At 32.5% G+C, this 17,681-nt stretch overlaps 3 protein-coding genes across 7 annotated transcripts; 2 read left to right on the forward strand and 1 right to left on the reverse strand.

The window, feature by feature from the left end:
• Window positions 1-2: 2 nt before the first annotated feature.
• Window positions 3-2,191, forward strand: LOC116347933 (YTH domain-containing protein 1). Its single transcript, XM_031778746.1, has one exon. It carries the CDS (start codon window positions 251-253, stop codon window positions 1,715-1,717), a length of 1,467 nt encoding a protein of 488 aa, XP_031634606.1. The 5' UTR covers window positions 3-250; the 3' UTR covers window positions 1,718-2,191.
• A 696-nt stretch (window positions 2,192-2,887) lies between these two features.
• On the forward strand, window positions 2,888-14,205 carry LOC116347942. 5 transcript variants are annotated; one of them, XR_004201741.1, is made up of 4 exons: window positions 2,888-3,416; window positions 3,536-3,763; window positions 12,218-12,320; window positions 13,455-13,476. XR_004201741.1 is itself a non-coding variant. In XM_031778766.1 (4 exons), the coding sequence occupies exon 4, from the start codon at window positions 13,486-13,488 to the stop codon at window positions 14,188-14,190; it is 705 nt and encodes a 234-aa protein (XP_031634626.1). In that variant the 5' UTR covers window positions 3,437-3,763; window positions 3,897-4,005; window positions 12,218-12,320; window positions 13,455-13,485; the 3' UTR covers window positions 14,191-14,205. The 5 variants fall into 5 exon arrangements, 4 of the variants coding, with proteins under 4 accessions (XP_031634627.1, XP_031634628.1, XP_031634626.1 ...); XM_031778766.1 differs by lacking the exon at window positions 2,888-3,416 and adding an exon at window positions 3,897-4,005 and having other exon boundaries at window positions 3,437-3,763; window positions 13,455-14,205; XM_031778767.1 differs by lacking the exon at window positions 3,536-3,763 and having other exon boundaries at window positions 13,455-14,205.
• Window positions 14,206-15,285: 1,080 nt separating this feature from the next.
• Window positions 15,286-16,613, reverse strand: LOC116347943 (histone-lysine N-methyltransferase SETMAR-like; the record flags this gene model as incomplete). The annotated part of the gene is made up of 1 exon (XM_031778769.1): window positions 15,286-16,613. A coding segment is annotated over one exon (1,053 nt), but the record flags the coding sequence as incomplete, so codon positions are not given.
• Window positions 16,614-17,681: the final 1,068 nt, after the last annotated feature.

Consider the following 17,681-nt stretch of genomic DNA (forward strand, 5'->3'; position numbering starts at 1 on the left):
CGATTGGCTGCATGTACCGACATTGACAAACCACACAAAGTTACAACTAATATTAATAAAGTACAGATTAAAACATTCTTTTGTTGCCGTAAATCGTGAAAAATTGTTGAAAGAAACACCTCTTTTTAAAGCGAACAGCATAGAATTTGAGTTATATATAGAATCAAAAAAAAAAATATCGAATTGAATTGACCGTAAATGGATTAGAGCAGTCTTCAAATTTTACTCATTAATAACAAATAGTTTTGTAATGGCCGATTTGGACGCTGTGAATCTTGGTCTTGATGAAACTGAAGTTGACATGACGGAAGGTATGCACGAATTAGAAGAAACATTTGATACACGCAGTGAAGCATCTGGAAATTCATCCAGTTCATCTTCAGGTAGCCCAAGTATAAGTTCAGTTAGCACCCGATCATCGAAAAGTGCAAAAGTACGCCGATCACATTTAAACCGTGAACGAACTACAAACAAAAAATCAAATAGTCCGAGCCCAGACAATGCAAAAAGGCATCAGAAACAGAATTCCAATCATCAGAAGAAAAGCGAAAAGAGCAACAACAATTCAACAAAATCATATGATTATATCACAAAGATTAATTACTTATTCAGAGAAACACGGTTTTTTGTAATTAAATCAAACAATGCCGAAAATGTGAGTTTATCAAAATCGAAAGGTGTTTGGTCAACATTGCCACAAAACGAAGCAACGTTGAACCAAGCGTTCAAAGAAAATCGAAATGTTATATTGATTTTTTCGGTTAAAGAAAGTGGGAAATTTGCTGGTTTTGCTCGAATGGTTGGTGAATCAAGACGTGATGTACCGGCTGTTTCATGGGTATTGCCGCCAGGTATATCAGCAAAAGCGCTTGGAGGTGTAATTGAAGTAGACTGGGTGTGCAAAAAAGAACTGTCTTTTACAGCGACTGGTCATTTGTTCAATCCATGGAATGAAGGAAAACCGGTGAAAATTGGCCGTGATGGTCAAGAAATCGAGCCAAAAGTTGGTGCTGAACTCTGTCGATTATTTGAGGAAGACGAATCAATTGATTTGACACAAATACTGAAAAAATCCAAGGAATCAGCCCGCATTTTACGTGAAAAGGGAGTGAAACCTGCCTTTAAAATAGCACCAATTCGACCTAGTTCGACCGGAAATGGAAGTGGTATTTTACAGAGAAATCGCGGCCACATAGCTAATGTTCGCGGTGGTCGCAAAAAGTTATTTGGATTAACTACACGCAGTAAATTAAATAGCGTGGCAGCTAACTCAAGTATATTCAAACGCTCAGCGTCACCATATGTGAAACGTGATCGTTCTCATCATTATGAGCGATATAGCTCAACAGCTGCGGCCGAAGCATATGTAGCTGACTACATGCATTTAATGCAGCATCAATTGCCACCGATGCCATACGCACCCCCTCCTGGATTTGCATCAATGATGCAATCGCCCTATGAAAATTTGCCACCACCACCTCCTCGGTACTATGATATTCCATCGTTAGGAGAGTATCCTCCGCAGTTACCATCGGTACCATCACGTTCATCAAATTCTCGTCCATATGATCGTGATGAATTCTTGTGGAAGAATGACAGAAAACTTGTTCCACCGCCTCCAATATATCCACGTGACTATCATTCGTCGGCATCATCTACACGAGAAAGAGATCGACGAGATGACCGAAGTCATCGAAACCGGAATAGCAGGCGATGATAATTTCATACAGCATAATTGCAGTCATTCATGTTATTCTCATACAGCAAAAAGAAAATATTTAAAAAACAAACAACAACAATAAAATGTCTCAATGCAACATTACCGAATGACAAAATTTTCATTTTTTATAAATGTTTCTCCAGCAGGGAAAATACTATTGATATTTTCACATAGATTGTCATGTTGAATAATATTATGTCTCTAAAATATATATCTTTTTTTAATATCTCAAAAATAAAGGTTACACTGCAAATAATTCGAAATAAAAAAAAAAATAAAATAAATTAAAAAATAAAAAAATTGTTGTATGTGTACAATTGAACAATTATTAAAATGAAATACATTTTTAATTAAAAAATAAAATAAAATAAAATGAGGATGCGAGAGATAGAGAGAGAAATGTTGCCACATGCAACTGTGATGTCTTAATATTTAAAACAAGAAAAAACACAACATAATAATCATTCGTTTATTTAATTTAATTAATTTAAGAAAAATGAATAAGAAAATAAAATTCAAAACTTGATAATTAAGTCATATATTTCGTTTCAATGTTATTTAAAATTCCAATTGATTTCCAAGTACGAAACAATTTCTTGAAGCATCATAAGCTGGTAGAAAATGAACAAAAACCATGGAAAAAATCATGCGATTGGTTTTTTCTAATTATTGTTCAATAAGTTCTAGCCTTGTGTAAAATACTATTTTAATGCAATCTTTCCATCCTGGAAATGTTGCTTTGTAAAAATGTAATTAAAAAAATAACAATAATAATATTATTTGTTTAAATTATGTTTGAATCAATTTTTGAAAATTTGAAAAATATAATAAATTATTTGAATTTGTAAATTTATTCCACATTCGGTACAAATTAATTGCTTTTACTATAAGAACTTGCTTTATTTTGAATATGATAATCAATGATAACTGTTCAGCGAAGTCTGTACTTATTCTTGCATATCAATGGGTAAATTGAAAATTCTTTTATAGTATCGTTTGATAAATTACGTTGAATACTCTGGAGAGTGATAGTAAACATTATTCGCACACATACTAACGCATACATACAAACATTCATACATACACACACACACATAGCGCCATTTGCTTTAATCTCTGAATGTGTTTAAGTAAAAATATGGTTACAATGACTACATTTATCAAGCAGTTCGATTTTAACAACCGGCAGAATAGGTAAAGTGTACTCACACTCTCTGTCAGTACAATCATAAAGAAAAAACACGGAAGAAAAAAAACATTTTGCTTGATTGTATTTATCATAGTATCTAAAAGTCTGAACGCAAAAAACAGTGAGACACACAGTAAACAGTCAGCGCGTCAACACAAATGTTGGAATACACATAAATTTGATACATACGCGCAAGAAACAGATAGACTGAGAAATACAACACCATTAAAGGCAGTTGCAAAAGTAGCAGCACTCAAAGAACAGCCAAAGAGCCAAAAGTAAAAAAAAAACAACATATTTTTTTTCTTTTGATGTTTTCCACTAGTATCTATTTATTTTACAAAAATCAAGTGAAGAGATCTCGAGATTTTTATTTGCAACAGCAAAATAACTATTCATTGCGCATCTTCTAATACGGGAAAACCCAATAAATTTGTGTCGTGTATCACAGAGGAAAAAAAGATTAGCATATTTCATACGAAAAAGACAATTGATCGTCAAGTAACAGTAAAGTTGTTTTAAAATTAATTTAATATTTAAATATTTGACTGAAAAAATTTCTTATCAAATGTCTTACTAACCATTTCGGATTTTCAATTCAACTTTACATCTATTTCGATTGCAAGTGATTGAGACTCTTACATTTGTGTTTTGATAAAGTAACAAAAAAACGTATACAATCACACTGTCAGCGAAAAAAGAGTGAAACAAAACAAGTAAATTCAGTGAACAAAGTAAAGTGCCGAAGAAAGTGATGATTCAATTTATTTGAAAACTAAGGGAAGAGATAGCAAACTATATACTATCTAATACAGATTTATTACCTTAATTTCGGCAATTTTAACAAATTACTTGTAAGTTATAAAGATAAAACAGTTTTATTGAATAAAATTTGTTATCAAAGATCTTAAAATTCATTCAAAATATTGATATGTTCCATAATCATTTAATTGAGAGAAGAGTATATATTTGAACATACTTTCGTAGACATCGGATGCCATCAGACATTGGTGTCTAGGGCGGAACGCCAGCTCAAAAAAAAATTCAGCCACGACGCTGATAATCTATAGGATAAAGGCACAACTATTGTCTATACGTGCGTATACAATTTCATATACACAATGCTAATAGAGCGCAGATGCAATCTGTCAATGACTTGGTCATACAAATATGCATGTATACAATGCATGTATGTTTGTGAATCAGAAAGATTGAAAAACATTTCAACACATTTTATCTTATTAGGATGACAACATGATATTCCTTAAAGCCATCATCAAAATACATAAATATTTTTATAAAATTCAATAGATTTGTTTCAAGAGTTTCTGAAAAATAGCTCGAATGTCTCATGTCACATCAGTAAAACTAAGATTCAATATAAAACTTGATTGACCCACACCCAAAAACAATATTTATTTCCCACATCTCAATAACAACAATAATCAATAGCAACTCTCTCTTATGTTTGTTTTGAGTTCAACTCTCTTGGAATTCATATCATTCTCAAAATTCATTTAAATGAAAAAAGAAAAACATTTTTCAACGTGTACAAATCAACAAAAATCAGAATACATACAAATTTATAGTGAAATGATGCGAACTTGTTAGAACGATTAAACATTTTTTTGATTCTTCAAAATCTGAATGTCACTTTTTGGTATATTATTACCATAACCTTGAGATAAATTCTTGTGGTGTATGCTAGGGTATATGTTATATCATATTACTACTATTCTTCATCATTTTATTTGTGGGAGTTTTCAAATAATTCTAGAAGCATTAAATACATATTTTTGGCGTATTATGTCATTTCAGCAAACATATTCAGAATTCTATGTCTTTAAAGAGTATTTTGTTATTGAATTGATTGTCACGCTTTGCCCAAAATGGATAAAAAATGTTTAACCCTAAAACCGTCCATAGGGCACTCAGTGCACGAGCAAAATTTCAAACTAAATATAAACCAATTTTTTTTTCATCAAAAATCACTAAACCCCGATTTTTTGATCCGAAAATATATTATAAAAAAATTCTGCCGAAATTTTGTTTTGCATTGAATTGCTTCGATTTACTTTTACATATACACAACAAACATGTCTCGTGTTCAATTCATGTTTTTATTCATTTATATGTGAATTTCTATACTCAGATAAATTTAAAAGAGAAAACTTAAAGGCAAACAGTGTAAAATGCCATTTTGAAAATGAAACTGGTCGAATTCATAGTCATCGCAAAAATTTGTTCAGCCAATATTTCTTTATTTTGTCAGCACAGTATAAAAAACGTAGCTGCCAATCTGCTGCGTACATTCATGTCTTAAGTTTACGAAATTACACAATATTTCTCAAAATATCGCGAAAATTCAAAATAAAAAATTGAAAAATTTCCATTTTTTCATACAAAATACACTAACGGGCACTGAGTGCCCCAAAGACGAAGTGATACAATTTAGTAAAAATTTGTTCAGCCAATATTAATTTATTTTATAAGCATAGTATACAAAACGTACATTCATGTCTTTAGTTTATGATTAGACACAAGATTTCTCGAAATATCGAAAAAAGTTCAAAAAGATGTACGCGAAAACAGACATTTGACAAAAAAAATTATCTTTCTCTTCGTTTATAGCAATTTTATAGCAGTTTCAACAATGGTTTCGATTGTTCACCAATTTTGTCAATAGCATTTTTTGAGTAAACTATGCAATTTTTTGAATTTCGATTATTTTTTTAAGGAATTTTAAACCAAAGTAATCATAGAAAAATAGTTCTCATGTCGAAAAAAAATTAATGCATTAGAGGGTTAAAGATAATATTAAAAAAAAAAAAACAAAGTAACCGAATTACGACACTTTTGGGAAAAAACTAAATGGAAAATTGAACATTTTCCATTGGTTTTAAATATATTGCTAACGAAATTCATTTCCATTTTGAAGCTTAAAATTTTTGTCAATGTAATTTTATTTTTTTATTATGTACTATCTCAAAAATATTGTCATGAATCAATAAGTCTCGCAACCTGCCGACGTTTGTGAGTTTTATTTCATAAAAAACATATATTTTGAAGGCGATATTTATTTTTGCGACAGCAAAAAACCGAGTGAATTTTACAACAAAATAATAAGTCAAATCATTGAATCGAACACCTTTTGCATTGAATTAGTCTCTTCTCGTTCAATGTATCAAACTTTTTTTTTCACTGTTTCGATTTTTTTTATAACGGGATCTGTGTGATATTAAACGTACGAAAAAAAATCGAAATAGAAAGTATTAAATCACATTGAATGTCTTTAGCGTCAAATTTTCATATGCAACAACGAATTTACGTTATAATTTTCCTTACACACCTAGTGTGTAAGGTAAAGTATTGGAATCGGTCGAAAGATTAACACCCTCAAAAACATGTTTTCTGAGAGTTTTAGGAGCCAGGAAACACAAATCAGTCGTTTTTTCGATGTCCGAATGTATATGCGTGGTATCCTGTACCCTGTACGCTGTACGCTGTAAGCAAAAATTTGTTAACACGATAACTTTCAAACAAGAAAAGTAATTCAAAATCTGACTTCACAGGATGATTGGGGTTGCCGAGGAATAGAAACCATTGGATTTTGAGAGACTTTGGTTGATAGAGTGAAGTGTCATGTCTGGTGTGATGCCCATGGGAAAAATTCAATTTTTCTTCCAAAAGTTGTATTCAATTAATTCTTAAACACTCAAAAATATGTATTGGGGGTTTTTTTGGTACTGGAAAACCGAATATGATATTAGTTTTGCGATACAAATAATTTTCGAAAACTTTTCATACAAAAATTTCAAAAAAATTAACAGCCATGCCTGTATGATATCGTAATGAGCTGAAACTTTGCACAGCTTATTTTATCACACAAAAATAACATTCTAAGAGTTTAAAGAAATGTTAATGGGTACCTCCCGAACAAAATTTGGATTTTTCGCTCAAAAACGAAATTGTATTAAAATTACGATATCATACAGGCATTGAAAAATGTATCAGAAATTATTTGTATCTCAAAACTAATGTCAGATTCAGATTTCTCATGAATTCATATTTACGGTAAAATATATGTAATAAATGAATGTTGTGGATCACAGTGCGGAAAAGTTCATCTTACGGATGTAAGACATTTTATTTAATGTTTAATTCAAATCCAGTTGAGACAAAAAAATACTCTTTGTTTATTCTTCTTTTCTTCTACCTTATGCCGCAGAAATATGCATGCATTTTTGCCCAATGATGCACAAACAAATTTGTGTAGTTTTGATTTAGTAATATCCACAACTTGAAAATAAAATGTAAAACGAATATTAAATAAATAATAATTCATTAGATAAAAAATTAAATCAATAAAACTACATGAATTGATATGCTCCCTCCAAAATTTGATTTACATACTACAGTTTGACTAAACTTGCTGTAGTGTGCTCATTCACATTAGACGTACATTTTTCTGTTGCATTTGTTGACATTAAAACACATATTATCAAATCCCTTACCAGAAGCCCGGATAACTAATATGGATAACTAATACGCTGCCGCTAATGTCAGAAATCTAACATTAATAATAAGACTTTTCAATACAACTTTAAGTCGGAAATATATTTACAATAGACGGCGTCTGTGTCTGCTCTAAGCTCATCATTGAAATTTCTCATCAACCCAATCAATTTCAATGCTGAGCTTAGAGCAGACACAACCTCCATCTATTATAAATATATTTTCAACTTAAAGTTGTGTTAAAAAGTCTCAATATTAATGTTAGATTTTTAACAATACGGGTAACACATTGGTATTTTACAAGACATTACCGGTATTAGCTATTGAAATTGTAATGTTAGTTATTAACTATTACAGATATTTATATTAATGTAATGGTTAGTAAGATTACAATTTCAATGCTGGTAAATCTGAAATGATCACGAATAACTAATGCCATGAGGTCAATCACGAAATTCTAGTGCGTCTTGTTTTTGATAAAATTTCACTAGAAAACTAGAAAATTCTAGTGCGTGAAGTTGTCTCTCAGTAGTTTTTCATATAAATTATATGGCCATTGGTGTGAAGTTGGCTTCGTTTGTGACGTCATTCTTCGCACTAGATTTACTAGTTTTTCTAGTATTCACTAGCGTGATTCGCCCCATGACTAATGCAGTGTGAACCGATGCATTATAGTGATGCAAAAACTACGAGTTGTCTGTCCATAATTCCGGCCGCTTTTTTCGAATTGCTTCACGCAAACGACGCATAACACCCAAACACCATGAGCGCGACGTGAGACGTACGATTGAAAAACTTGACATCAGCGCCAGTCACTCATAACTAAAAATGCTACGAATTCGCAATAGATGGCGTTTATAAATCGACAAACACGCTTAGATTTATTTATTTTTATTGGAAGAAAAATGAAAAATATTGAAAATTTTTGGTTTTTTTTTTAAATGCACAGAAGTTTTCAAGAAGAAATCAGTTGTTATTATAATTTTATAAAATATTTTAAAACACTCAATTTATCTTATTATATATGATATTTCAGTGTGCCATACTCACTGTCGACAAGATACACACGCAACAGTGTTGAGTATAGTGCACATCATGTATATCGTATAGTGTACACTATACTCGACGCTGATGTGTATCATGTGCAGTATAGCTTGATAGACAACATAACACATGTGCACAAAGGCACCCTGAGATATCATATATGATAAAATAAATTGAGTGCTTAAAATATTTGATAAAATTATAAATCTTACAAATTTCTTCTCAAAAAAATTCTGTGCATTTTGACAATCAACCAATACAACATTTTTGAGATATCGAAACAACAAATATCACATTTGATATATTGTAATCAAAGAAGCACTAGAAGTCTCATCATTTAAAATTGAAATCTTTGAATTAAGTATTTTAAAAATATTTCAATATTTTTCATTTTTCTTCAAATAAAATCTAACCTTGTTTGCCGATTTAAAGGTGCCATCTATTGCGAATTTGTACCATTTTTAGTTATGAGGGACTGGCGCTCATGTCAAGTTTTGTCATGTCGCTCCCATGCCAAACACCCAGTTGGAAGAGATTGGACTTGCTTTGTCGTGGTTTTTTCGGCTTTGATTCGCCTTTGGCACGATAATCGCTCGACTGATCGGCAGTTTCGGGGTCGTATGCATGAATCCAAGTCTCATCTCCCGACGCAATAATAACATTTTGTACATATTTGAGTGGACGTGTCACTGAAAATTTATATCAGAACATTTTCAGATTTATAGTATTGCGTCACACTGGGAACTTCGAAAGAAGTGTTTTTTACTTATATCAATAGTTTTGATAGTATTTTGTTACAGTTAATATGAATGGTTGAGAATAATAATGAAACTTAATTTTGGTTCAAACTGAAGTGTCCCTTCGAAATATTTCCAATAAAAGTGTCCCAAGTTTATATGGAAAACTATATACAAACTTGGGACACTTTTATTGGAAATATTCCGAAGGGACACTTCAGTTTGAACAAAAATTAAGTTTCATTATTATTCTCAACCATTCATATGTTCAAAATGGCAAAAGATGAAGATTTTTGAGGAAATTTTTTAGGAAATGTACCATGAACGAATTAAAAAAAATAAATGTCTCTTATCAAAAAAACTCCCAAATACCAATTTTTATAGCAATCGAATAAATCCAATTTTTTCGAATAATTATTCCAAAAGAATGGTTTCAAGCCGAAAAATCTAAAAAAATTGAACTAATTTCTCAAAACGGTTACCACCATTGAGTTCCGCGGGTCCGAATTATGTAAAATCAGTTGTCAAAGTGAACAAACAAAGTAAAAACCTAGTACATTGCAGTTGATTACTAAGATATTAAAATATAGGTGGCCGCCCAAGTTCACACTTTTACCAATTTTCACCAAATAAGAGAATGTTGTCGTTTCAAAATGTGTATATCGGCTCAAAATTGAGTGCGCTTTCGATCTATGAGGAAAAAATCGAAGCAAGACATACATTTTTTCGAGATAAATGACGATTAACTTCGATTTTCATAGATTTTTCCCCATTTTTTGAGGTCTAGTCATTCTGATATAACCTTTTCCGCTGAATTTTTTTTTCAAAATTTCTTTATTGCTTCATCAAGATGACCTTAATGACTTTCCAATAAGCTAAGAATGACGTGAATCTGTTAAAAACACCCCGTATACCTGTGACCAAAAATGGACAAAAATTGAAAATTTGACGAAAAAAAATTTCAACTTCCGAGTATTTTTTTTTTTAAAACGAATTTTCCCAGATATGACACATACGCCAAATCATCACATATTTGGTCCTCAACAATCGCCCAGTTTTTTGATTTTTTATATGTACGCAATTTTTTTTGAATTGGGATTACGTGAAAAAAGTCATGGTCATTTTTCGCCGAAAATGTCACATAACACGCCACTTGGCGGACATTTTTGAAAATTTTTCCATTCTGACTTCGGATCCGGAAAGGTGAGTCTTTTACCTTTCCAACGACGTATAAATCATTGTTGTACCTTACAGATGGCCAGAAAAATGTCCGATTGATGGAAAACTCAAAAACGGCCTCCCAAAAATGTTCGACTCCAGACCAAAACCACTTACGCAACGAATTTTTTGAAACTGAGAAATTAGTTTGCTCAGTTTTCAGTCTACTTTCGAAAAAAAAAATAGTTTCACACAATTTTAAAGAAGGTATGGACAGACATATAAACACCCCAAACGGCCAATTTCGAGGTTTAGGCCATTTTTGGCGAATTGGCCATATCTCGGCCACTTTTCAACCGATCGTAATGATTCTTTTTTTTAACATTATCTACGCAGTCAGCGGTTTAGATTTTTATGTCTTTAACGTATACATAGAGTGACGCAAAATATAAATATTTCATATGTATGTGGGTATTGCGTCACTTGGGGGACTGCCGCCCCCGTGATAGCTAAAATTTGGGAACAAGATTACAAAAATCTGGTGTTTGATATTGACAATTGTGTTATCAGAATTATGAACAACTTCTTTTACTTTCTGCGAAGTAAAAAAACTAAATGCAATACATAGACGACCTAAGATATTTAGATTTTCGATGGCCTATTTATTTTAACATTGATTTCATCAAAAGTAGTGCCCATTCATAATCTTTAAAATATATGACCGACAAATATAAAATAAATGGTCTGAATATATGTTCCAACAAGTATGCAAACCCACAACAAGTATTTTGCAGAAGAGTAGAGATAAATATGTTAAAAGGAAGAACACATGTGGTCTGGAAACAAAAAAAGAACAAACCTGTCCCAGTGATGAAGTAACCGTTGTTTTATATTCAAACCAGTTTCTATGAAAGCTAAGCATACAATCTCAAATTCCATACATTATTTACTATTGACAATACAAACATATTTCGTGCATAACAAGAAAACAAGATTAAGAGTAGAAAATGCCGGTGAAACAAGTGAGCGATAAAACAATAAGTAGGACACAGGAAAAATTTAAGCTGTGATCGAATACGACATACTTTTTTATAAAATAAATGTTGTCACTAATATTATTTTTTTTTGAAAATCGGTACACATCGGTCAGTTGTGTTTGAAATACACGAATTGTAAAAAAGGAAAGAATATTCGTAAAAGTATGAATGCATGTAATTGTGATAGAATTTATTATGCTTTTTTTAATTGGAACGACGAATTGTAATAGCTAGGGGGTAGACATGATTCATTTGATTCACTGTGATTCAAAAGATTCACATTGCTTAGATGACATTTGAAATGTCATTCATGTGTCATACAAGAACTATTTATTGAACAATTAAAATTATTTGTCTCCGAAAAAATGATTCCTTGACGTTTTTTTGAATGTATTAACTCATTATTTTTTATCTATTTCGTGTTTTTCTAGTAAATTCCAAATAAAATCAACGATAATATTTAGAATTTGTTGAACGATCATGTTAGTAAAACTAAAAGTGATGCTTATTTGACATTTGAATGATTCATTTGATTCACTGTGATTCACATGATTCAAAGTTTTATAATTCGTGTCTACCCCCTTGTGTAATAGAGATACTCTGTGCATATCACACATGTTTTTCCTTTCCATCAATAACAAGTCAATTTCACATAGTGTCTTACTTTAGAGGAAGTAAAATAACTGGTTTGAAAAATCATACACTTCTAGATATTTGGAATCAAATACTTATTTAAGTACTTGTTTACTAAATTTAAATTTAATCATCTTACAATTGAATTGAAAAGAAGTAAAATAATTTTTTTTTCGTGTTTCAGGTATGTACAAGAAACTTACAAGACAGCAATGCCAAATTTAACAAGATGAATTTTGAAATTAAGTTCATCATTAGCAAACTATACAGTGGATTAATTTTTACAGGTAAATTATTTATTATTACTTTTTACAAATTTTAAATTATTGTAATTTGTGTAAGACTCTATTTGTAAAAGAACTCATTAACACCACATTGTCTAGATCAGACCGTTAATTACATCATGTTATTTGGATATTTTATGACCATTAACATTTTTTGGTAACAAAGTAAAAACCAGCTAGCACATTACAGTGGATTACTAAGATATTAAAACATAGGTGGCTGCTTAAGTTCACACTCTTCCCAATATTCACCAAATAAAACAATGTTGGTTTTTGAATTATCATATCTCAAATGCGTTGGCATTTCTACATTGTTATGCCATCTATTACCGAAATGTTTGAAACTTCACGCTTTTGTATAGTTTTTGAACTTTCGCATACAATATTGTCTATGTAATTTTCATACAAAATATCGTTTTCGTATCTTTTCTTTTGAGCGGTTCATCTTCATTTATGCTTTGAAGAAGATCCGCACAAAAGAGAATACACAAAAACGATATTTTGTATGAACATCATATGGACAAATACAATTTATGCGGCACGTCATCTAGTTTTCCTTGCATATTTTCTCTGTGTACACTGTTGAAATATGTGGTTATATAGCTGAAGTTCTATAAGTTTGGGTGTTTCAACGTGTCAGTAACAGGTGGCCTAACGCGACTACTTTTGCGACTTTGTTCGAACATGTTTGAGTTATGTGAATTATCGGCTCAAAATTGAGTGAGTTTTCGATCTATGATGAAAAAATCATACATTTTTTCGAGATTAATGACGATTAACTTCGACTTTCATCGATTTTTCTCCACTTTTCGAAAGTATACTAATCTAATTCTTTTCGCTGAAAGATTTTTTTAAAATTTCTGTTCAAGAGGAGGTAAATATCTTTCCAATGTCTTTGTCAATCTTTCCTTTGTCGAAAAACTTAAAAATTTGCCGAAAAAATATTGTACTGTCAAAAGAACTAGTTTTTTTATTTATTTCATAGACAATTTTTTTAAAATTAGATTACGTAAAAAAGATCAATTTTAGTTCTGTGTACGTGAACAAATTTTGGAAATCAACAATTTTTAAACTGTTTTTTCGTATCAATGTTCTATAACAGAATACAATCTGTTCTTATTATTTCTCAATTTATAGATAAGTTTAATTAATTTATTCAACTGAAAAAATGGAGAGATCTGTCAATTCGAATATTGGTCCAAAGGTTTCACAAATGTCAGTCACACAAATTGCGAATCTGTTCCAGCGTCGACCAACGGACGCGGAACCAGAAACTATCAAAGATAGTGATAATTCAATTGGATCAAATGCACCGGTTGTTAGAACTGAGTCACATGCTGTACGTTTTAATAATGCCAGGGCTCTGTTTGAAAAATTAGGTGTTGAAAACCGAACACCTCGACCAGTTGCATTAAGTTTGAAAAATTCAAATAGCCGCGATAATTTAAGCGGAAGTAGTCCTGAAAGAAGCGAAACAAAAACTCCTTCACCAAAACATACAACGAACTTCACACTTGGAAATGGAGTAGTAGCCAAACGCGACCCATCGAAAATACACAATACATCACGTGTAAAACCTGATAAGCCCGAAAAACCTGAAAAGCCCGAACGCAAATTTAATTCAAAAGAATTAATCGAGAAACAGAAGAACTGGACATCACATTTTACAAAGACTCGGACATCCAGATTCAACAGCGATCCAAATCGTTGTGATATCATTCGTGCAGGTGCCGCACTATATCCAGGAAATGAAAACCAATTGACCTCTTTTGCTACATCCGCTTCAATTGCATCCATTTTAGTTTCTAATGCAGCTATAGCTCCCACTTGCAGGTATATCATAATATGTAGTAACACTCAGAATTTTATTTAGTATATTGTACAAAATACCATCAAATATTACGAAACAGAATAAAATAATAACGTAAACGTACAGAAGATGTCCATTGGATACAAAATTGCTTGTATACAAAATATATGAAAAATCTATGAAATTAACAAAATCATTTATTTTTTTTGTCCTTCTGTATCTTAGAGGGTTAAGCATACGTCCTCAGCAGGGGTCTGAGGGGTCCGATTACCCCCCTTACGAAAAGTTACCCCTTACAAAATTTCAAAGAATTCTTACCTTTTTTTGCTCTTCAGTTTTCAATTTAAGAAAAATTCTTTGGATTTGCTAGGGATTTTCGCCAAAAAAGTGAGGAGCAAAAAAAGCGAAAAAAGTACACTTTCACAAAATAAACTTCACTTTTTTGCTTACCCTCTCGATTTTTTCCAAATAAATTTTTCTTAAGTGAATTTATCTTATTAAAACTTTGAATCTTGAAAAATAAAACAAGTATTGAAATAAATAAAACAATGTATCGTATACCGACGGTACTGTGGATGATTATATATCGTTATCTGTGCCTAAAATGCTTCGATATAAGCAGCAACCGAGCGATAGACTATCGCCGATGGGCAAAACCGACACATCCATGGTATTGAAAAGTTTGTGTCCATCATGTGTATTGAAAAATTTGTCAAACATTTGCATTTATTGCTTCCATTTTTGTGTACACTGTCACTAAAGTCTTGACTAATAATTAAAATTATTTGACTAAATGTCAAAATATCATGAAGGTGAGGATTGAAAATAATTCGCGAAAATTTGAATCTTTGTGTCTAGCCTCTAAATCTCAGTAAACTGAAACCAAACCATTCCATTAGTAACATTTACCGAACCGAAGCAAGCGAAACATTCCAAAAATGGTTTGCATTGCGATGCACTATACAGTTTGCATAGCAGCAGCATTCTTTACTCATATTTTCAAAGCATTGCTATTCACGTAATACATAGACGTTCGCCACACAAACAATTTTGGGAACGTTTCGTTCAACACTAGGGTGGTTTTTTGTCGTTTTTCGGAATTTGTTAAGCAAATATTTTTTTGCGTCTATTAGACGTCAGAAACAACATACCGTTGTAATTTTGGATTTTCGTAATACCAGTAGGTAGCGCAAGAGATATCTCGATTTCATGATGGATCCCTTTGTGCCAACACCTTCTTAATCACATTAATCATAAATGAAGAGTAATCACCATTTATCAACCAATACCTAGTGGTGGAGTTTCAAGCGATTCACTCAAAAGTTTCGATTTTTTTCGATTTTTCCTACCAAAAATCGAAGAATGTACGTAGGCTGCTCCATATATTTCTAGAAAAGCATATACAACGCAATCGTTTTTTATCAAAAATGGCTTTATTGTTTTTCAAAGTATTCGCCATGATGGTCGATATACTTTTGCATACGCTCGAACCACTTGCCGTAGCATTCATGCCACTCCGAAACCGATATCTCCAAAACGTGTGTTTTGAACGCATCAACTGCTTCTTCTGGCGTCGAAAATCGTTGACCATGCAGTTTTTTCTTTACGCTCGGAAACAGAAAGAAATCGTTGGGTGCTAAATCAGGACTGTACGGTGGATGACCCATTAATTCGATCTTTTGAGCGGTCAAATATTCAGTTGTGTGATGAGATTTGTGAGAGCTCGCATTATCATGATGAAGAATTATTCTGCGACGGTGGTTATTTTTTCTTAATTCACCAAACACTTCTGGCAAAAAAATGGTGGTGTACCAGTCAGAATTGACTGTTTTACGATCCTCTAGTGGAACTGTTGCCACATGTCCACTAATTGCGAAAAAACAGGCGACCATTTGCTTCGCAACACTTCGAGCGCGAACAACTTTCGTTGGATTATCTTCACTTTGGAAGACCCATACTGTCGACTGCTGTTTAGTTTCGGGCTCATACGCATATATCCACGATTCGTCACCTGTGACGATGTTATAGACGGAATATGATGCACCGCGGTTATATTTGTTGAGCATTTCTTTGCACCAATTCACACGAGCTAATTTTTGGTCATCGGTCAATTTATGTGGAATCCAACGAGAGCAAATCTTTTTTACGGCCAAATGTTCATGCAAAATCGTGTGTATGCTTCTCATACTAATGCCCAAGGATGCCTCAATCTCACGGTATGTGACATGACGATCTTGCTTTATAATGTTTCTGACAGCATCGATAGTTTCTGGAACAACAACCGATTTTGGACGACCTTCACGGAATTCGTCGATGAGCGAATGACGACCACGATTGAATTCAGTAAACCAGTGATATACAGTGGCCTTGCATGGAGCTTCATCGCCAAAGACCAAATGAAGTTGATAATAACACTGTTGTTGAGATACACCCAATCCAAAGTCGTAGTAAATTATCGCACGAAAATTTTCACGAGTAAAATTCATTTTTTTGTTGAGACGCAATTTAGATGTCACTGTAAACAATACAAATAGCGCGCGTATGACAGAATAATTTTTCCCGAACAAAAAAGTGAAGAGCAAAAAAAGGTCCTCATTTTCAAAACTATTCAATATTTTAAAAGGGGGTCATCCGAACCCTAGGAACCCTCGTCATCACCTATGTCTAAAATCGGTGATATTTTCAATGCACCAAGTTATAGTTTCGTACGTAATAAAAAAATATTATGATAAGTTAATAATAATAAGCATTTCGATCAATATCGTTAATATGATTTTATTAACTTATCATGATCAGTGACCGGTTCGCGCATATTTCTATGCCTGATAGCTATGCTAAGCATAGCGGAGACGTAAGCCGCAACGCACCCGTCGCCATTCGATTCGAGCTATATTGTATGCGCACGGTCGTCTGCATAAACGAACATGTGTATTGTTCATATAGAGTGAACGGCGATGCGTCGGTTGCGTTTGCGGCTATGCTTGGCATATCTATGCTACCTAGCGTATTTAGGCAAGCATAGAAATATGCGCGAACCGGTCACTGCTCATGATACTAATACTTATTATGTTTTATCATAATATTTATTAGGATTCATCTTAATAAATACCGTGTTCACTTCATAGCATATTGTTATTCAGCTAGAAACAATTTTCAACGGATGGCGCTACCTCAGACAAGTGAAGTGACCACGGTATTTGCTAAGATGAATCCTAATAAATATTATGAGGATCCGATCCTAATAACAATATAGAACATAATAATTATCATCGTAATAAAAATTTATTAGTCAAAAAGTGACTTTTGGAGTCCGGCCACGGCCATACCGAAAAGTACCCGAACAAAAAAGTCTCAGTTTTTTATGTACCTTAATCCCAGAAACTGAATTTTGAAGACAGATGTCCGAATTTCAAACTTTGATGTTTTTTCTTAACCTATGGCCCAAGGGTTTTCCAACCATACATCAATCGGGGCCAAACGCCTTCTAGGTCTGGATTTCCTATATTTCGTGTATATATAGCAAGTCGACTTTTCAACACACTAATGTGGTTTCG

This window comes from Contarinia nasturtii, unplaced genomic scaffold (genome assembly GCF_009176525.2).
Source record: "Contarinia nasturtii isolate CC-2019 unplaced genomic scaffold, AAFC_CNas_1.1 Cnas_scaffold_2166, whole genome shotgun sequence".
NCBI lineage: Eukaryota > Metazoa > Arthropoda > Insecta > Diptera > Cecidomyiidae > Contarinia > Contarinia nasturtii.